This window comes from Lithobates pipiens, unplaced genomic scaffold (genome assembly GCF_037356315.1).
Source record: "Lithobates pipiens isolate NorthernLeopardFrog02 unplaced genomic scaffold, aLitPip1_a1.2 Scaffold_1, whole genome shotgun sequence".
In the NCBI taxonomy this organism is placed as follows: Eukaryota; Metazoa; Chordata; class Amphibia; order Anura; family Ranidae; genus Lithobates; species Lithobates pipiens.
The window spans coordinates 210,251,855-210,274,094 of NW_027507685.1; the positions used below are offsets into that span (position 1 = coordinate 210,251,855).

The 22,240-nt window shown below is 42.1% G+C and overlaps 1 protein-coding gene across 2 annotated transcripts in view; it reads left to right on the forward strand.

Moving 5' to 3' along the window:
* Positions 1-22,240, forward strand: part of LOC143982570 (cytochrome P450 2B1-like) — a 39,230-nt gene that overhangs the window by 11,388 nt on the left and 5,602 nt on the right. For both annotated transcript variants that reach the window (XM_077481421.1, XM_077481430.1), the window contains 4 exons: positions 6,869-7,018; positions 12,347-12,507; positions 14,725-14,901; positions 18,569-18,710. In XM_077481421.1, coding sequence (XP_077337547.1) covers positions 6,869-7,018; positions 12,347-12,507; positions 14,725-14,901; positions 18,569-18,710 — 630 coding nt within the window. The remainder of the gene's footprint in view (positions 1-6,868; positions 7,019-12,346; positions 12,508-14,724; positions 14,902-18,568; positions 18,711-22,240) is intronic.

The window sequence follows — 22,240 nt, forward strand, 5'->3', positions numbered from 1 at the left end:
GAATGCATCTAATGTCCTGTCACCATTTGAGGAGGCCACGTGGATGGTAAGCATGGACAATGCATGCATCAGTGTCTCTCTCGTCTTCCTACTGGGGCACACGCTTCATGGAATCATGGACAGGATACTTGAGGCAGAACAGTGAGATGAAGAGGAGAACCCCCGTTCCACTCAAGGCCCCCTTTATGCAGAGCATTCCTACGGGGCCGCTAAACACACAGGAAGAAGAATAGGAGGAGAAGGATTGTGTCAGCTTGGATGTAGAGTATAACACGAAGCAATCTTCAAGGGATGGTATTCAGTTGCCAGAAACCCAAGGACTTGTATGTGGCTGGGAGGAAGTAGTTTCGGATAATGTGATCCTTAGTGACCCAGAGGACTCAGATTCTAATGCCTCTGCAAACTAATGCTGCATGGGTCCCTGATTGTCCAAAGTCTGCAAAAGGACCCTAGGATTCATGGTATCAAGGAGGGGGATCATTACTGGCTAGCAAAGCTTCTTGATCCACGTTACAAGGGTAAAGTTGCAGAACTAATCCTGACTTTGCAGAGGGAGTAGAGGATAAAGCATCTTCAGTGTTTGTGTAACACATTTCCAAAGCCTAGGAGGCTACTATTTCCTGGTGCTGGACAACATGTTTCTGAGGCTTCGCTCAGTCAGAGGAACAGCGTTGGAGGTGACCGGCTGATCCACGCCTTTAAACAATTTTTCAGTCCTCAGCGCCAAGGTCTGATAGGTTCAAGCAACCATCGGCAGCATCTACATTATATGGTTCAGGAATATCTAGGGGCAAGAGCAGACTTGGAGACCTTTCCAATGGAGCATCCACTGGGTTACTGGGTCTTGAGGATGGACCACTGGCCATAATTAGCTCAAAATGCAATCGAGCTACTGGCCTGTCCTGCATCCAGCGTACTTTCTGGATGCACATTCAGTGCTTCTGGAGGGTCTGTAATGGATCAAAGAGTGTGCCTGTCCACAGACTCCGTTGATAGGCTCACATTTATAAAAAATTAATCGGTCACAAGTCAGCAGCTATTAAGCCCCTGATGCTGATGTAACTGATTGAATTTGCTATGGATCTAGGATCCCTTAAAGACTGCCTATGCTGCCTATCCTATTCCTTATGACATTTGATGATGCTACCTTCCAACAATATTTTTGGTTTAAGGCTTTACCAACACTTTTAGATGTTAATTGGTTTAGGCGCTAATGGCTGTGTGTTGAATTATTTTGAGGGGATGGCAACATGTACCTGTTATACAAGCTGTGCACTCACTACTTTACATTGTAGCAAAGTGTAGGCTTGTGCAATTCGTTTCGTAATGAATCGAAATTCGGGCCGAATTTTGCATTTGAATAACAACAAATACGAAAGAAATATAACGAATAGATTCGAATGAATTTGACATGATTCTGTACTTATTTAAAGATCTAATGAAACAAAAGGTCAGCTCAAAGTAAATCTTATAGTCCAATCAGCTAATTCATTTTGTGCCGGAGGATGGATTACTGGCAAAGTGCATTCCTGAGAACTGAGTTAGAAGGCTGTTGTATTGTATTTGAGCCGAGGAGAAGTTGTCATTGTGTGTGTTAAAAGATTCAATAAACAAACGACTTTCCAAACTACGAATCATTATCACGAATGTATATACATACATAAATAACGAATACAAACTAATGAATTCGACACTCTACGAATAATAACGAATTATCCAAAACGTATTAACGTAACATAACGAATATAAAAGAACAAAATTATGTATTTTACGAATGACAACGAACCAAAACTAAACAAAATTTTCCGTTGTGCACAAGTCTAGCAAAGTGTCATCCTTAAAAAGTTATAGCTCCTCCTTAACGAGTTAAATTTTTTGCCCCTGAGTCACTGCAGCCCTAAATAGGCACTGAGAGTTCTTATCCCTTGTAATGGGGAATATTCAGTAGTCCTTGAAGATGAAGCCTTGAGTCTTCAGCTAGCTCTTTAAAAAAGGTCCAGTATTGGCAAGTGTACTAAATGCAATGTTGCAACAGGATGAAACAGCTGGCACAAAGTGTCTCCTCACAAGGCTGGACAAAGTGAGTAAAGCAACAGTGTCTGCATGCAGTTTCCTCTCAATACTGCCACACCAAGGCCCAAATGGAAAGGAAATCCTGGGACAGGCTCTTTGGGTATGCATTATTGGCAACAGGAAGGTCCAGCGATGTCTGTACAAGTGCTTCTCAAGACAGATAGGGTGCCTGAGGCGGTGGGTCTGTGTCCAACCGTGGAGCTGCTAGTGGGAAAAAGATCACACCACCCTGGAAGAAGAGTTCCTTTTTCCTTCATCTAGTCCCTCTCCCTCATGGTTTTCCTCAACATCCTTTGAGCTTAACCCTCCAGCTCCCCCCTGGGTATGTGGGAATCTGCAATCTGCCTCTAGGGGATTTGCATGGGGCTACCTGACTTCGGGCCTACATATCCCAAGATCCTTTGTTCCTGCTGCCCTTCCACTGTATTGGCTCTCTCCCCCTGCCAACGAGGAAGCAGGGGAGGGATCAGAGAGGGCTGCTGTCCATGCGAGCGGCGTTCGCCTTTTGCTAGTAGCTCTGGGAGGAGACAAAGGGAGGAGAAATCCATCTTTATGTACCAACAGTGCAAATGCTTTACATATGTGTGTAATCTGTCTTAAAGATCCTTAAGACCTGCATCACTTGAATACCCTATTCTCCTTTGCAGTCTAATGGTGATTCAGGTGAATGGCCTCATGACAAACAAAACCAAAGAAAATTTCCAGCACAACTTAAAAACCAGCCTGCAAACAACTTTGGAAGTATTAGAGGCTTTCAAAAATGTGTAGAATTAGGACTGCAGATTAGACATGTGCATTAGTTTTCATCCGAATGGATTTTCATCCGAATTTCGGGTATTTTCGTTATCGTTTTAACAAACGATAACGAACGTGCAGAATCCGAAAACAGAAATATCCAACATAAACAAATGCTTTATTTTCATTTTCCTTGAGACAACAGTTCAATATAGATAGGAGATTCAACATGATGCTGACAATAGCAACCTGTATCCATCAAACCTGTGGTTGAATGTGCCTAACCTTAGCTCTATTAGTTCAAGATTATTCTACATAGAGAGAAAAGATTTGACATAGAGGTAAAAGATTCCACATTATAGAGACAATAGCAAAAAGGTTGAATGTGCCTAACCTAACTCTATTAGTCCAAGATTAATCGACAGAGAGAAAAGATTTGACATGAAGATTCGACAAAGCAGTCGCCGCGAGCGGACATTCATGGTCAAATGCTCCGCCCATAGGCTATAGAAGAATTCTAATGTTGCTTGACTTGTAATAATAATTAATAAATATAATTATTACTAGTGTCATACAACATTAGAATTCTACTATAGCTTGTAGGTGGAATATTTGACCGGAAATGTACGATTGCGGCGTCGTACAGTTTAGCTGCTCCGTCGAATCTTCTTAGAACATTTGACAGACACCATAAGCCTTCAATGACAGATTCAACCTAAATTATTTCAGATTTTCGAACAAATGCATTTTTTAATGAAACAAAATAAATAAAAACGAATTTCGGAAGTAACTAAATAAATGTATTTTTCGTACGAAAACAAAATTCCGAAACAAAATATTTCAGTGTGCACATGTCTACTGCAGATAATACTAGGGTTCCGTGAAGTGGCTTTGCAGCTTACACATGTATTTGCAAATGTGTGCAAACTAAACCCATGGTTTTAATGATGTCATTGGCTGCATGCACTCTGAAGGTTCAGCATATCATGCTGGACCTTCAGAGCTCATGCCATAAATAAGTAGCATCATCATGACCCTGGCCATTGATGTAGCTGGAGGCAGCAAACCGGAAGGAAGACCAGGTTAAGATGGAAGCCTTGTCAGCAGTAACAGCACGCTGCTGGGGGGCTTCGTTTTAAGGTAAGTCTTGCGTAATGTGCTAGTATGCATTGCATACTAGCACATTATGACATTGCCTTGCAGGGGATTTTTTTTTTTTTAAGATTTGGTTTACTACCACTTGAATATCCAGAAAAGCCTCTTCTCTGCTCCAGCCGGATCCTAGTTTCACTTTAGTACTAAAAGCCCCCAATCTCCAACTTTAAAGCCAACTTTTCTGTGCCCACAGCTAGGATCCACACCATCTACCTGGGAGCATCTGTATTGGCCACTAAAAGCAATGCTGTTGAGCAAATGGGGTGGTGGTGCTTTCTTTAAGTGAGGGGTTGGGGCTAGAACTGAACCCTGGAAACTTGAGCCCTCAGTAAACGTCAAATGGAGATTAGAGGCATTAAAAAGAGGTTTGAGAATGCCAACTCCTTTAAAACACTATTAGATCCCAATTGAGAGGTCAGGGCTCCCTACCTATGCCCTTCTCCCTCCCAAGAGTCCCACAGTTTGTCTTTTTTGTTTCTTCTTCAATGGTGGGAGACCCTTAATAATGCTGACATGATGATGTTAGCATCTATCTTTGCATCAGCATATTGTGATTATAGAGAACACCTTTAAGGAGCAGGTCCATGTTCCTTAAACACTCACAGCACTTGTCCTTCTGAAGGACATTATTCAACCTGGAGGATGACACATTGTGGTGAAATAGATTTACTGCAGGGGACAATGCCAGAGGAGAAATAAATTAGTATTGCAGTCATTACTAATTTTTTTTTTTTTTATTTACAGATAGAATGGGGCACGCACTGATGACATCCTGGAACTCCAGTCAAGTGAGCAAACAAAGTTGACAAACAGCACACATTGCACTGCACTTCTCCCACTGCAAGCCATTCCACTAACTCTAGTGTCATAGGTGAAACATGTTCAATGTGTGGCTTAGGCTAAGAGGTATGCAGTGCAGTGTGTGCTGTTTGTCATTTTTTTTCCAAATAAGATTAATTGAAAAATACAGTTTTTGAACATACAGTACAGAGATATGTCAAGCATAATTTTATACATTCAATATGTTTCAAAAATCAGTTTATTAAATGTAACAGGTACAACAGTTTGCCTGCTATGGGCTACCAGTGCCCGAAGTCAGGGAAGGCTGTATGTATCAAGAGACTGATAATGTACATCAAATAACTGGGTTAAAGTGGTTGTAAACCCTTACAGACCACTTTGACCTACAGGTAAGCCTAGATCAAGGCTTACCTGTAGGTCCAATAAATTTCTCCTTAACCTACACGGTTAAGGAGATATTTTCCAAAAACTGGGCACGATGTCTAAGGCACATGCATGCCGTAGACAACGGCACAGGTGCACTGGGCGCGCCGCAAGTGAAGCCGAACATGCCGTCAATGATGGCTCCCTCGAACATGCGCCGGAGTGACGTCATCACGGCTCCAGCCAGTCACAGCGCCAGAGCCACGATACCCGGAAGTCACTCCGGGTATCATGGCGGCGACAGAGGAGGTGGCCAAGGACTGCTGTGGGGGGTTCGATCTCAGGTATGTAATTCATAATGAGCTAGTATGCTATGCTATGCCTTGCAAAGGGTGTAATTTTTAATTTTTTTATTTGACTTTACTTCCTCTTTAAGCCCAAACCAATAGGTAATAAAGAGGGTATTTGAAGGATTAAAAAAAAAGAGGGGGGGGGGGGTGTGAAGGAGGTTATAAAATAAGCACAAAACATGCTTGGTTGGGTTAAGGGGCTTTATCACGGGAACAAAAAGTGTAAATAGGTTCGATACAATGGCCAATGAAACCCTCCCAACTAGGGCTAACTCTAAAAAGGGGGGGGGGGGGGTAGGTGGTAAGAGATATGGTGGTAAGAGATATGTTGACGGTAGGGAGAAATGATGGATAGTTTATCATGAGATCTCCTCAGTGGAGGGGGGCTGTTCTGATCTTCCCTCCTCATTAAAGGGGTGTTGCGTATGGAACAATCATATAGTCATGTATGGTGATTTCTCGCCTATTTGAAGTTTAAATCCAGGGGTTAACAAGGCTTTTTTATTATCAGTAGTGCGACGATTAAACCAATTAGCCCAAGTCGCTGTGACTTTGGATGGGGAATTTTCTGCCAAACTAACAAGTTCTTCCATATCTGCAAATTTTTTGGAGATGTGTGAACCATTCTGAAAGTGATGGAATGAGTCGTATTCCAATGAATTGGTATACACAATTTTGTTTGTCATTTTTATCAATAAACTTGACTGGAATTCTAGGATGTCATTGGTGTGAGCTTCGTTCTTCCTGTTTGCAAGCAGTGTGTGGAGCAAAAGTCGGCTCCTGTGGCTTTCTGCTGCAGAACTGAGGTGAAAAGCAGCGGGACATGTAGGGTCATGTAGGGGTTGATTTACTAAAGGCAAATAGACCCTTTGCACTTGCAAAGGGCAGTTGCCCTTTGCAAGTGCAGTCGCTCCGGAGCTTAGTAAATGAGGTAAAGCTTCACTTTGCAAAAATTATCCAATCACATGTAAGGAAAAATAAAAAGCATTTTTGCTTGCACATGATGGAAGTCAGCAGAGCTTTTGCTCATTTACTAAGCTCAGGAGCAACTGCACTTGAAGTGTGCAACTGCACTTTGCAAAATGCACAGTCTATTTTTCTTTAGTAAATCAACCCTGTCCACTTTGGTTAGCTGCATTTTTGGGACAGATCTGCTTTAATGGTGATTGGGTTGTAATAAATAACCACAAATATTCAATCTAGCCTTTTCTATTAAAATGGAAGAATGGAAATCCAGAATCTGGAGACCATAAATATGTTCTAATTCATATATTTTAAAAAGGGCACACTTGTCTAATCTCAGGAGCTGCATTTATAATATTCACTCAAACAGATTTCATAAGTTTCTGTCCAGTGCAATCTGTAGACAACACTCTCCTGCAATGTTCTAGGGATTGTCATGGTTAATGGAGAAAGATGGAAGATGATGAGACGCTTTGCTTTGATGACCTTGAGAAATTTTGGAATGGGGAAAAGAAGTATTGAGGAGAGGATTCAGGAAGAGGCTCAGAACCTGAGAGAGCAATTCATGAAAGAAAAAGGTAGGTGGCAGAAATTATGTCAATTTGAAATTATTCTCAGCTGTCATTCTTCAGATGTATGGTAGAAAATAAAAGTAAATTGATTGGTTTCCTTTCCTTTCTTTGTACCTTAAGGCCCCTTTCACATTGGGGCGTTTTTCAGGCGCTACAAAGCTAAAAATAGCGCCTGAAAAAATCTGGCCCCTTTCACTCCAGTGTGAAAGCCGGAGGGCTTTCCCACTGGAGCGGTGCGCTAGCAGGACAGTGAAAAAAGTCCTGCTAGCCGCATCTTTGGAGCGGTGAAGGAACGGTGTATTCACCGCTCCTAAACCACTCCTACCTATTGAAATCAATGGGGCAGCGCGGCTATACTGCCGGCAAAGAGCCGGCAAAGTGCTGCTGCAGCGGCGCTTTGTGGACGGTTTTAACCCTTTTTCTGCCGCTAGCGGGGGTTAAAACCACCCTGCTAGTGGCCGCATACCGCCACTAAAACAACGGTAAAGCGGCGTTAAAAATAGCGCCGCTTTACCACCGACGCCGCTCCCGCCCCAGTGTGAAAGGGGCCTAAGACATACATGTAGCAGAGTGCCCATTTCCCACAACTCTCTGGCTTCCTGGACATGCCAAGGGAGTGTCAATTCCTTCCATCCCTCTGCAGCTCAGAGAGGCCACATCTGATGAGACAGAGGTTGCTGGGTAAATGATCTGCAGCTAGATGAGAGGTATTCCACAGTCAAAACTGGTGTGTGAATAGCTAGGCCAGAACCTAATAACACCCAGCTTCTCCAGGAGACCCCTTCCTTATTTTTACCAGAGTACTCCAGTTACAGTGTGGCCATCGCTCTTTGGCATTGGATCCCTCCAACTGTTCACCTGTGCTTCCAGAGCTCCCTGGACTTCACTGTGAGGGATGCTGTTTATGAGGATAATCACAAGTAGCCATGTTCTCCTCTATTTTACTGAAGTGGTAATTCTCAGCTTGGCTTTCTGTTGTAAAAGATTCTTATAGAGACTATGCCATGCAGTGATTAACAGAGGCATGGCTGTTGAAGAGTCCATGTTTGTGTTTGTGCAGCTGTCATTATTCTGCAGTGTATGCATGTTCCTGAACCTGATTTTCATTATTGCTTCTGACTAGGGATGGGTGAACAGTTCGGCCCAAGCATGAGTTTGGGCCGAACATTGGCTGTTCGCCTGTTCACTGAAAAACCGAATTATCAGGGAGTTCGACTGCTTGTTCAGCCGGCTGAACGACCACAATGAATAGGGCTGCCGCACAATGCATTGAAAGCCCCGATTGGCTGAAGCAATGAAAGCTTTACCTTAACAGGGCACAGAGCACTGTCAGAGCCATGATTGGATACTGCCATGATGACTCTATCCAATCATGGCTCATTGCCGTTAATCCCATCCCACACTATAAAAGTATTCTTTCAATAGCGGCTATTTTCAGTGTGATATAGGCATGGAGAGAGCTAGAACAGGGCTAGAACAGAAATCACAGTATGTAAAAAAAAAAAATAATAATAATAAAAAAAAGATATATATATATATATTTTTTTTTTTCCAAGCTGTCAACAGTCAGTTTCCCTTATCACCCCCAACCTGGTTATATGATAACTCTGGACTGCATTTTTGACAGCATGCAACAAAATTGTCAAAAATAAATAACATTTCCTAATTGTCCATACAAGTGTGACAAAAAATTACAACTTTTAAAAAACTTACCATGCTTCTTACTAAATACATTGGGCTGTCTAATTCCTAAAAAGGGGTCATTTAGGGAATATTTGTACTGTCCTGCCATTTTGGGCCTCAAGAAATGCGATAGGCCATCAGTACATCAGGACTGATTGATTTTCAGATGCAGTATATACCATATTCTATTTTTCTACAGGCTAAATAATAAACACTGATTTGGGTTATTTTCACCAAAGATATGTAGCAGTATGCATTTTGCATTTTAGCCTAAATTTATGAAGAATTATTATTTATTTGCAAAATGTTATAACAGAAACAAAATAAATGCGTTTTTATTTTTCAGAAGTTTATCTGGCAAAATATAAAAAGCCAGTGGTTATTAAATACCACCAAAAGAAAGTTCTATTTGTGTGAAAAAAATGATAAAAAATTCATACAAGTACAGTGTTGCATGATCGCGCAATGGTATGACAGCGCTGAAAATTGGCCTGGGCAGGGAAGAGGTGAAAGTGGCCAGTACTGAAGTAGTTAAATACATTTTGTGAATGTTGTATGAGTTGACTTCTTTCTGTATATGATCCAGATTTGCCTTGTTACTAGATTTAAACTAAAAACAAAGATGGGTCCTCTTGCCGACTAGTAGAGCTGAGTGCTCATGACCCGTGTAGGCCAAATGACCCATTCTAATATACTGTTATGTCCTTATACTCCCATTCCCTTTAAAAAATCCCCTTCTAAAATAACCGAGACCACACATTGCTTATGGAGTAAAACTGGCCATAACAGCCTTTATTAAAACAATTCAACCAAATAACTCCATTATAAAATATATAACATGAATCAACATAACATTTTAACCCAGTTTGTTGGTCTCTGACGGCAACCAACCTTTGACCATATAATTATACCACCACACACTGCGGGACCATTTTACAACCTGTTAGGCTTCCAGGTGTCACCGCTTGGAGACACCCACCTTCCCGCAGTGCCACCATTACCGAATTCCAGCCCCCTTGCTGGAATACACCGGAGGGGCTCATACCGAGATGAGCCCCCCACCCCTTTTCCATCACGTACGTTTTACCGCCACTGTCAGAGACCAAAAAGCAACACCGCCACAGCCCGAAAGGGTGACTAACTTACACTGGAGGACGCCTCCCCAACCTCAGAGCCCTGTGAAGCCCTTCCTGTATACCCATTGTCCAGAGGTCAATCCCCACGTCCGAAAGATGAACCCCATCCTTCCTTAAATAAAGCCCAACATTTTTTTCCAGCTCTTGATGCCTGATCACCAAGCCTCCATTTTTTATCACAAACCGCCCCACCACCTTGTTCACTCGAATCCGTGTCTTCTGGATACTTGCCACTGACCTGGCCCATCTCCAAACTGTCCGTGCCACTATGTCTGACCACAGCAACACTGTATCAGGGAAAGTCACTCGCAACTGCAAGAAGTCAGACTTGATGCCAGCAATCAGATCCCTGACCGGGCGTGGCCCCAAGTCATTGCCCCCCACGTGTTATACCAAGACTTCCGAAGGTTTATCCAGACTGGCATAGTGCAACACATCCCTGACCACTCTCTCCCACAACATCCCCGGCGAACCAAACCAACTCACATACGCCTCTCTTCTAGAGATACCTAGCTGCCGTCCATCCGGCCTAGCATCTCCTATCCTGGCCCCCCAGCACACATAAGAATGCTTAAGAATCCAGACGAGTTGCGTGGAACCTCCATCTGATCCAGCCATCAGCGCAGTGACAACTCCGTCATAACACACACCCACCTCACCTCTGCTACTAACACCCCCATTTTTTCCTTTTTTTTATTCAGTCACCATATGGGGCCTAATATAGGAATGAAATCTCCTTGATTCCCATGTACCAATCCAACGCACAGCCACTTCATCCAACCAACACCTGGCAGCTTTGGTAGCTGCCCATATGCGGAAGGAGTGCGATGCATACTCTGACCCATCCAAACCTGCCCTCGTCAGGCATTTTCTGAACACTGCAATAAACAGGAACCTAGATAAGTAGGACCCATCCTCGTGCTTCAGAAATGACCCTCCCCCAACCGTCCTGACCTTCGCAGATTTCCTTACCGCCCCTACCCGGCAGACTTCAGAACCTGGCAGTGTAAACAGCCAAGTATCCACACCCTTGCCCTGTTGATCCGTCTTTGACTTATGCAACACACCCTAGCCTCTTCCAACATATTTCCCTCTCCAAAATCCCTCCAACTGCAACCCGTGACGGGCTCACTAATTCCCCTATCCGGAACACCCCGTAAAATACTAACAAAAAAGCAGCCTTAAACAGCAGCACCTCATATTGAGAGGTACACACCGCATCCAGCAACCCACAGATCGACCTGCCTTACCCAGAAATCCTTTGTTGCATCCTCACCCCCCATCAACTTAAACAGGAAGGACAGCCCTACCATCTTCCTCTCTAAGACAGCAACAGATAACCCCCTGTTCTATGTGCCGGGATACAAAGTACAACACGAGCAACCTTACCTCCGACCTGTCCTTCCCAATCCCGGTCTTGCACCAGTAATGACTATTCCTTCCACACCTTAAGGTAGTACGCCCACGTAGCTCCGCTTACAGACTGGTGAATCCATCCTGCGATAACTCCAATGCCAGCTCCCCAATCCACACCAGGCAAGGAATGCTGTCTCTCTCCGTGCCAGGGGCCAGCTCCCTGAACCTGTCCCACCGAAAGCGAGACAGAGCGTCAGCCAAATTATTGTCCACTCCCGGTATGTGAACAGCATCAATTAAAATGTTTAAACTCAAACACCTCAAAACCAACCCGCGCAACAGCCAAATCACAGGTGGCGATGACGCCGACATGAGGTTGATCACTTGGACCACCCCCATGTTGTCGCAATTCAGCCTCAACTTCAGGTTCCGGCAAGCCTCCCCCCATAGTTCCATGGCCAACACTACTGGAAACAGCTCCAATAGCACCATTCTGAGCAAAACCGGCATCCACCCAGGACTGAGGCCGTGGCTCCATGCTCCACTGCCCCCAAAAGAAAGTCCTGCTTGAGCACCGGATACTGACCGTTTTGCCGGCAGTAATGAACGTTCCTCCCTTGGGCTCCTTGTGTGCCTTACAGGCCACGCAGGTGGCCCAGGCGAAAAACGCACCAAAAGGCCGCAATCTCTGCATGCGAGGGGTCTCCGATGCTGTGCTGGATCCACCGTCCTCATCCTCCACCAAGATCCCCACTTGCCTGGCTAGCCAGTCCGCCCCACGAGTCGCTGCCCCTGCCCACAATTTCGCCAGTAGAGAATCCATGTCAGCCATGCTGCTAAGCGGAGGAGCAGTGAGAAAAACTGCCTCCTCCTGTGTCTTCCTTCTCCAGCTGCTCCCGTGGCTGTTCCCATCTCCAACAAAGTTCCTTAACCCATCCCCTTCTCACACACAGACTACCACCCATATTAACCCCTGGAATGACTCATTGTCCACACTGTCATGCCTGGCCCTCCATTATAATCCCTTTCAGTCCATTTTCACTCCGTGCCTCACTGGAATTTGTACAATTTTGCGCACTTGCTTTCATCTTCTTCAACTCAAGCTTATATGGTGGTATATACCTTCAAAGAATGACTAGCTGTTTCTCTTTTACAACAGACACTCCATTTGACCCAACATATCTGCTGGGATTAGCCGTTTCCAATGTGATCTGCTCTGTTGTGTTCGGAAAGAGATTTGACTATGAGGACAAGAAGTTTATGACCCTTCTGGAATATATTAGAGAGATCTTCAGTGGTATAAACTCCAGATCTGGTCAGGTGAATATATAAAGGCAAAGCAGGAATACGATCATGGACATCTCCAATGTGTTTGCCATTGAAGTTCATTTTATAAACCCATGATACCGTTTTTAATGTCTAAAGTCTACTGAGAAAAGTGAAATAATTGTCACTTGATCCATGTTATTTTGGTTAGAATCCATCTTCGTATCTATGGATAGCAGCAGAAACTGCTGGGTGACCATTGTTGCAAGAACTAGCAACTGGCTGTGCTTGATTTTTTTTAGATGAAACCAGTCCCCAGAGCCTCCCACCGCTAAGCGTCTCCCCATGTTGAGGGCATGTGGCCTGGTATGGTGCAGGGGAGGTGCAGGTGTTTGCTCACCCCCCCCTTTCCTGGTCTGCCAGGCTGCATGCTCGGATAAGAGCCTGGTATGGATTTTGGGGGGACCCAACACCATTATTTTTTAAATATGGATTTTAAGGGAAGGCACCCCCAAAATTCATACCAGACACTCATCCAAGCATGCAGCCTGGCAGGCCAGGTAAGGGGGGGACAACGAGCAAGCGCTACCCCTCTTGCACCATACCAGGCCACATGCCCTAAACATGAGGAGAACCTTGTGGTTAGGGGGCTCTGCTTATGTTGATGGGAACAAGGGCCTCTTCCCCACACAACTGGGCGGGGTTGTGGGGGTATGCAGGCAGGGGGCTTATTGGAATCTGGAAGCCCCCCTTTAACAAAGGGTTCCCAGATCCTGGTCCCCTATGTAAATGAGTATGGGATACAAAATACTCCTATCCATTCACCAAACAAGTGTAAAAAGTAGGTAAAGACACAACACGAGTTTTTGACAAGTTCTTTATTTTAAAAAAAAAAGTCCCCCCCTGTGTAGATCTATCATCATGGAGGAAGTGGGATCTGGGGGACCCCTTCTAAAGGGGGCTTCCAGATTTCGATAAACCCCCTGTCTGAAGACCCCCGCAACCACTGGTCAGGGTTGTGGGGAAGAGGCCCTTGTCCCCATCAACATGGGGACAAGGTGCTTTGGGGTGGAGGGGGCCCAAAGCATCTCCCATGTTGAGGGGTGGGGGGGCCCCAAAGCATCTCCCATGTTGAGGGTATGTTGCCTGATATGGTTTTGGGGGGGTTGTTCGCTCGCCCCCCCCCCTTTTCTTGGCCTGCCAGGAAGCATGCTCGGATAAGAGCCTGGTGAATTGATTTTTGGGGACCCAATGCTATTATTTTTTAAAATGTTGGTGTGGGGGTTCCCCTCAAAATGCATACCAGACCCAAAAGGGTTTTTTTTCACTATTTTTTTTTTGCCAGCAACGTTTTTTTTTACATAGAAAAATGAATGGTGTGCTGTTCAAACAATTACAAACATGAATACACAAATAGATACTGTTTCATATAACACAGTGCTCAGTGATACCATACATATTATACAGTGAAATGTGATAATAAACATCCAAAGGAAAATAAATTATTTTTTATAAATGATTTATTTTCAACATCTCACTGTATAGTATATATGGTATCACTGAGCACATTGTTATATGGAACAGTATAAGGTATCTATTTGTGTATTCATGATTTTATTTGTTTGAACAGCACACCATTCATTTTTCTATATAATCACTTGGAGTGGTAGGTGATTTACCATTGACAGTAGTGCAGCGGTCCCTCTCATTGCACAATTTTATTTACTATCTTACATGGCACATAAGTAATCATGCAATACATTCAGCTGTCAGTGGGGAACTCCGCTGACAGCTGATGAATCATCAGTTGTTAAGGACGTGGAGGCCAGCTTCCCAGTCCACTCCTTAACAACCAGCTTATGGTACACTGGTGGCCACCAGCTCCAAAAATGTCCATCTAAGCCACATTTAAATCGCAGTCGAACCACCGAATAGCTGCTCTGAAAATATCACAGTGAAAACAGAGGGGAAATTTGCAAAGAACATGTTTGAATCTAGCCTAAAAAATAGTTGGTGACATTAAAATGTCCTGTCTGTTTACCTAAACATGGAGTGCCGGTTATATCTTGGATTAATTTCTACCAAACACTTGGCCTAAAACTAGCCAAAAATCTATCAACTTTCCTAAATAGTATCTAATAATTCATCCAATCCAATGCCATGACACCCTACAGAGAGAGTGCCAACACTGGGACTTATTTAATGTTGTGAAATTAATTCAGAGCAGGTGGATTTATTTACATTCTAAATTAAAACCACATTTTGTTTTAGATCCTAGGCATGTTCCCAAAATTGATCAGAAGACTTCCTGGACCCCATCAGAAAATGTTTATAAATTTTGAAAAGCTGAGGGCATTTGTAAGGGAGACAGTGAAGTCCCACCGAGAGGTTCTGGATGAGAACGATCCACAGGACTTCATAGACTGTTTCCTCATAAAGATGGAAGAGGTGAGTCCAGGAATTGACTGAAACTGGTGATGGAATGATCAAGAAACATTTGTCTTTTATGTTGGGTCTAGAGAAAAATTGAAACTAGTAATATTTTTTTTTTTATTATTTTTTTTTTTTAGTAAATTTATTACATTTATTAAACAGACAAACAAAACAAAACAAAACAAGACATCATACACACTGAACCAAAAATATAATAATACAATTTCAAAATCCAATATAACAATTATTAATCCAATGGAGGAAAAAAAAACGAGCAAAAGATTTTTAAAGTAAACATTAGTTTTTTCTTTGCACAATGACCCCAAACATTTCTCATATGGGAACGCACATATTATAAACAATGGCCCCCATGGGCATTCAATCCTGTATACGGTTTGTCCAGCCACTTTGCCAACACTTTATCATACTTACTTGGACAACCCCCTGTTCATGTAAGTATCTCTATACAATGGAAGATTATTATTTATCAATTGTTTCCAATATGAGAGCGTAGGGGACTGAAATTTCTTCCAATGCAGCGCAATAGCTTTTCTTGTGTAAAATAATGCTATATTAGCAAACACTCACTCAGACACCATGGGAACAATAGTCTCTACCAGGCCCAGTAGACAGACAGACAGTGCAACTGGTAACAGAACAGAAGTGATAGAGTTCAATAGATCCACCACTTCCACCTAAAAGATAGCTATATATGGATAAGTCCAGAAAATATGTGTAAAATCCCCCTGATTTGCACCACATCGCCAACATTCCAAAGAGCACACAGGACTTATCTTTTTAAGTCCATGAGACGTAATATATGCTGTACCAATTTATATTGGATCATACGATCTCTCAAGGATATCAAAGATCGCAGAGGGAAATGCCACACACCCTTCCAATCCTTCATATCTAAATCTGGTGTATCTCGTACCCACCTAGCTCTAAGATCCTCTAATGGCAGGATAGAAATTAATCTAAGATGAAAATACAATCTCAAGGTGGGGCTTATCCAGACACTCAGACCTAAGCACTAGTTCTAAACTGGATTGTCTAATCGTTAAGCTATCCTGTGGAGACTGTGCATGAAAACTATGAAAAAGTTGGAAATATATAGATAAATGGGAGCTTGGGACATTAAAAGTCAAAGTAAATGTAGAAAAGGTACAGTAGATAGTTTCCGATCAGTAATCACTTGAGAAAGTAATTTAATATTATACTTGGTCCATGCAATAGGCTCTGGTGCTTTAAAAAATTGAGGAAGAGTAGGATTAAACCATAAAGGAGCATTTGGAGAAAAGGCACCCTTTGGGTAATGTGTGTTTTTTATGTGTTTTTAATGTGTTTTGTATTTTTTGTTTAGGCCAATGGCAAGCTATGTAATGCTGTTGTTAGGAGGACGTGTCTGTTGTCATGCAGGAAAACACATGATTAAGGCATACCAAATGTTGTAAATAACCTGCCTCCTTAGACCACTATGACCCAGTGAAACTCACCTGTCCCTTATAACTAAATAATAAGACCGGCACACTTTTGGAGTGAAAATTAGCCGTAGAAGCCATTTATTAAGAATTAACAACATATAAACATTCATTTGAACAGAAATATAATAATGATAATGACCAAGGTTGTCGATCCTCGGAAGCACTAATGAACCAACCACAAATTTGTGTCTGCAGAATCACTTAAAGGTCCTCAGCCAAAGTACACCGTGTCGAGGACAATCCCAAACTTCTGCAGACACCTTCATTTCCACAATTTCCCGGTTAATCCGCGGTTAATTGAAATTACACAGAGGATAGCATACCATACATGGGTCCTTACTCTGATGTTACACAAAAAATGTGGACGCCTCCAAAGACCCCAATCGCCATGCCATTGCAACCACCTACAAGTCTATCATCCACAGGGTGTGAGGGTGGGAGGTTCTCATAGTCATTACCTCTAAGAGATCGCTGCCCTTTACATCCCCACCTCAACACTGTTGCTATCCCACCACTAATCTTCCAGCCCACCAATCAAGGTATGTAATACTACCTACCACTTGACAATGCCATTTTAACTCTATAGCTCCTGTACTCCCCTGCTAGCCCAATCATGCCTGCCCCACACCTATTTTTTTTGCTTCGGGCCTATCTGCAAAAACAAGTAAAAAACGTATGTATATGTAGCGCTGGCTCCTTATGAGCATGCACTATATGTTTTTGAAAATGAATATTTCTGAAACCACAGTTGGGTTTTAGGGCTAATTTTACCAAATTATGATTTCAGTACCAGTCCAGCTGGATTGCACTTGGTTCTCCTTGAACACAGGTGTTGCTGTCGCCACCGTCAAGTGGTAGAACGAGTTTAGCTGGGTGTATTGAGTGCCACGTTTTCTCTGAACCAGCCCAGTGGGAGTGTTCTCCTGCTGTGCACTCTGGGAGGTGGTATTTAAGGTGCTGACATCACATGTTACGGGGTTCCGTGCCAGAGGATTTCCTGTCTGTTTGGTTCAGGTCCTCCTGACCAGCCCCCATGGCCCTCCTGTCCTGGGGTGCGGTTCCATGGATTTCCAAGTCTCGAGGCTGGATAGCCCATGATGAAGCAACTTCAGGGACAGGCCTGATGTCAAGTCCTGGTGATTCAAGGGTGGGCCGGTGCCTTCTCATCTAAGGAGAGGCCCAGCAACTGGAGAAGCATCCAGGGGAGGACTCTTCAGGAGAAGGCTATGCACAAGGCTGGCTTCTCTGAAGGAGCCTGGAGGCTCAGTTGAAGGACACTTCATGGATCCACACTCATACGGTATCGCTGGACCGGCTGAGAGATACTGGTACCGTATGATAGCTCTATAAATGTGTCTATGTCCCTCAGTTACACTCAAGTCTGTGACAGAGACTTGTCCTTAAGTATTCTACGCTCAAGTCTGTGGCAGAGACTTTTTCTCAAGTATTCTAAGCTCAAGTCTGTGGCAGAGACTTTTCTTTACTTAACACCCTACCGGCTGCTAGGTCTAGTGAGAGGGGGATCTATCCAGGGGGTGTGAAAATCCAGCTGTGAAACGGTTATTCTCTGGAGTCCTTCTATAAAGACTTTTAATTTTTGACAGTCCAAAGTTCCTGAACTTCCTCCTAACCCTCTACCTTAAACTGAGAGATCTTGTTTCTATTTCAAATAAATAACCCAAAAGAAGATCCAGCGTCAGTTTCTGCATTTCTTTGGGCCATCTACCACAGGAAACCCTAGACAGAGACGAGGTCAAGAAGGTAACGGTAAGCCCAATAAAACCAGCAGCTCCTTCAGGGGCCAGTGCTACATATATGTATTTTGATGCAGTTCTGTTGAAGTCTATTGAACAAAAAATGCACCTTGCTGTGTATTAACAAGTTCCTGCACCTCTCCAAAGAATGCATTGCAGATGTGAATGGGACCAATAGGAAATAACATTAAATGGACTGTAGTGTGTTTCTGCAGATCTAAAGGCGCACTCGAAAATGCATAGATTTGAACCTAGATTAATACACAGACACCCACTAGGGAGGACCTAAGGCAGTAAGCATATACCGTACTTATAATGTAGGTATCATGGCTGGCAGCCCTTCCCCCTGCTATTTTATTTATGTATACGTGTGTGTACCGTATATTATACAATGAATGCATACATATATAGACATCTACCTACAATTGTGTGTTTTTCTTTCAGGAGAAACATAACCCAAATACAGAATATCACGAGGAAAACCTATTGGGATCAGTACTCGACTTGTTCTTTGCTGGTACAGAGACTACAAGTAGTACTCTGAGATATGCTTTCTTAATAATGCTAAAACACCCAGAGATACAAGGTATTACTTTTGCTCTTTATACATTATTTGTTGCTTTATATCCACCTGTGGTGCTATTGTCCACATAACAGCTTTGTTAAAAAAATTTCTATATACTAAAAAAATGGATGAAATGAAGGTTAATTTAAATTGGAAACAAAAACTAAGCCAACATCAATGCTTGTCTTGACCTACTAATCACATGTCGTGTTTATAAATCAAAGTTACTGTATGTTAGACATGTGCGATTTGTTTCGTTCCGAATTGAAATTCGGCCAAATTTTCGGTATTCAGAAATCTGGATGTATCTGAACTTCCGAATTACAATAGTAACTAATTTAAACAAATCCAAAATAACAAATCAAAATTTTGAATGAAATTTTAAATTGAAAAATTTTCAAATCAAATTTAAATTTCCGAAGAGAATAAAATAGAATATAAAATAAAGGGATATGGTAGAAAAGAATATATTAGAATATCATAGAAAATAAAAGCATATAATATAAATAGAGTAAAACAGAACAGAATATAAAATAAAAGAATAAAAAAAGAGAATATAAATAAAAGGGGTAGAATAGAAAATAAAAGAATAGAGTAAACAGAAAAAAAATGAATATAAAATAAAGGAACAGAATAAAAAAAATTATAGAATAAAACAGAATATAGCCATCTTCTGAAATTCAAATTTCAAATAGAATAAATTTTAATTTGAATATAATAGAAAATATAAAAGAATAGAACAAACAATAGAAAGGAATAGAATAGAAAGCATATAACAATATAACCGTTTTCCAAAATTCTAAATTTATAATAGAATAAATTTGAATAGATTACAAAAGCATAGAATATAATAGAAAAGAACAGGATAGAAAATAAAAAAAATGAATAGAAAAAAAACAATAGAATAGAAAGAATATAACCATATTTTGAATAGAATAAATTAGAAATTGAATGGTATTCGAATTTGAATAAATAAAATTAATTCAAAAAACAAATTTAACAAATTGAACTAAATGAATTTATGTAAATAATGAATCGAAATGAAACAAAAACACATTTTTTCATTCTGCACATGTCTACTGTATGTTATATAGCCATCTGGTGTGACGTCTCTTTGTTATGTACACATAGGCGTTACCTCATCAACAAGTTTAAAAATTACATTCCCAGAATCTCTTATCTGAAGGAACCAGGTAGACTTATCTTATCTCTTATCTGCCTGCAGAGACTTTACAAGTCAAGCAATAAAATAGAAAAGGAGAGGGATCTGTAAGAAAAAAACTTCATAGTGTTGTTTCTTTCAGTGGAACTTGCATTTAAAGTGTGTTTAAAGCTCCATTTGAACCCCTTCATGCCTAAGGGTAAAATACATCTAAATACCCAAGCACAATTTTGCAGCTTTGACATGCTAGTAAAACTGTAAATATCACCACAACTACTTTGTGCATCTAGGTGGATTATACCTTGTTTTTTCTGAACAAATTGGGCTTTCATTTGGAGGTAAATGGATAATGGATATCTCCTGATTTTTTTATTTTGTTTTCATTATCAAACGAAAACTGTCCCAAAATAGTAAAATAAATAAATAAATAAATTCTCCTGCTCCTGATGCATCTCTCTCTTCCATTCACAGAGAAAAAAACACAGGGCCCAGTTTCAGATTGATTGATCACTGTGATAGCCAATCAGAGGCTATCACAGAGATCAGGTGACCTGGAATCGAGAGTTCCGGGTGCCAACCGTTAGTACGGGGCCCAGAGCTCTTCATGAGACTTCGGTGTCTGTGCTGGGAGATGCACAAATATGCGGCCCCCCTGAAAAAAGGCAAATCACTAAATCCTAAAACCACTCTTTAACCCATACACAAACCCTAAATGTAAGTCATAAATTTTAATATAAGCATGAATTACAACATTTATAATGGTAAAGGATATTATCACAAGGATATTATGTAGCATATACCATATAGCATATACCCCTGAAGGAGCTGCTGTTGGATAGGCCCCATGGTTCCAGATGATAACAATCCTTCTGGCAATGCCACACCCTCTGACACACTTGGGCTGAAGAAGGGGCATGTATTCAGGCTACACATCCAATGTGGCAAAAAAAAAAAAAAAAACAGAAATTAACAATCACAAAGTACAACAATATTGTACAATACAAAAATGGCAATGCAAGAGCCAAGTATTTCTGGACCCAATCCCCTCTGGGGTTACCTGAATGCTAAATCTGGGGGGGTGATGCTCACCTAGAGGCTGAAGGGTCCTATAGTCTCATAAAACTCCTCCCACTGGCCAGTGTGGTACTAAATGTTGGAGCCCAGAACCCTGCATTGGAGCACTCAAGATTTGCAATCACACAGTAAAGGGGGCGGGGGGGGGGGGGGTAAGTCACCAAACTAAGTTCCAAGTTAGGGTGGCACTGTCCTTTCAAGGAGGCCTCAGCAGCCTCTCACTACTCTACAGTCTGTTATGAAAGTTCATCCTGTTCTCTGGTGTTTGGAAACCTCAATGTTCAATGTGTGATTCCCATGGAACCTGTGGCGTTGGTGGCAACTCTGGACTCTGTAGCGACAATCTTCTTTGAAGCTAGTGATGCTCCTCTCCTCCAGCTCGCTGGGTCCCTCAGATAGCAGCAGCCTCTAAACAAGTGCACAGCCTCGCTCTAAAGCAGCACAAACTCTGGCAGCAAGCAGCATTTTTGACTCAGCAGCACACTCCAGCCACCACCTCTCATTCCTTTATCCTTTGCCCTTGTTCATATGCCTAATACAGTCTGTGTTCTATTTGTGAATCCTGGTTTCCTTGTTTGGCTGGGTTTCCATGTTTAATAGGTAAAATGGTAGGTAAAGTGAGCTTGGAAGGGTGACCCCCTGCAGGCTAATGGCTATTACCGGATTTGTAGCAAAGCGCCACATCCATTCTCTTACTCATGTATCTCTTTTTGTTTGTCTTGTCTCTGGCTGACTTTCTAGTTTTTAACCACCTACTTGTCTGACTATCCACTGAAGCTTTAAAACTCAGTTCTCCCATGGCTCTCAAATCATGTTTCTGTCATCTGCTTCCCATGCTACATCACACGCAATTTCTAAGGCAGTTTAGAAGTTTCCCCTGCAGCTGTTTTATTTTCTGACAGATCCCCTTGAAATATATGAGGCCATAGGTATGGAGCATATAATGTATACATGGCTCAAGTCTACTAGCACAGCCTTTTTCAACCAAGGTGCCTTGGTAAAATGCCTAAAAATTTCCCAAAATTTGTATACATGCCAGAGTGTGGATGAAGGCTGCCTTTTATTTACACTAATACTGCGTACACACGATCAGACTTTTCGACGGACTAGGTCCAACGGAACGAATCCGCTGGACAATTTAATTGTGTGTAGGCTTCATCTTACCTTTGCTGTCTAAAAATCAGACAGACTTTAGACTTTAGATTTAAAACATGTTTCAAATCTTTCCGACGGACTCGAGTCTGGTCGAAAAATCAGTTCGTCTGTATGGTAGACCGATGGAGGAAAACCGACGCTAGGGCAGCTATTGGCTACT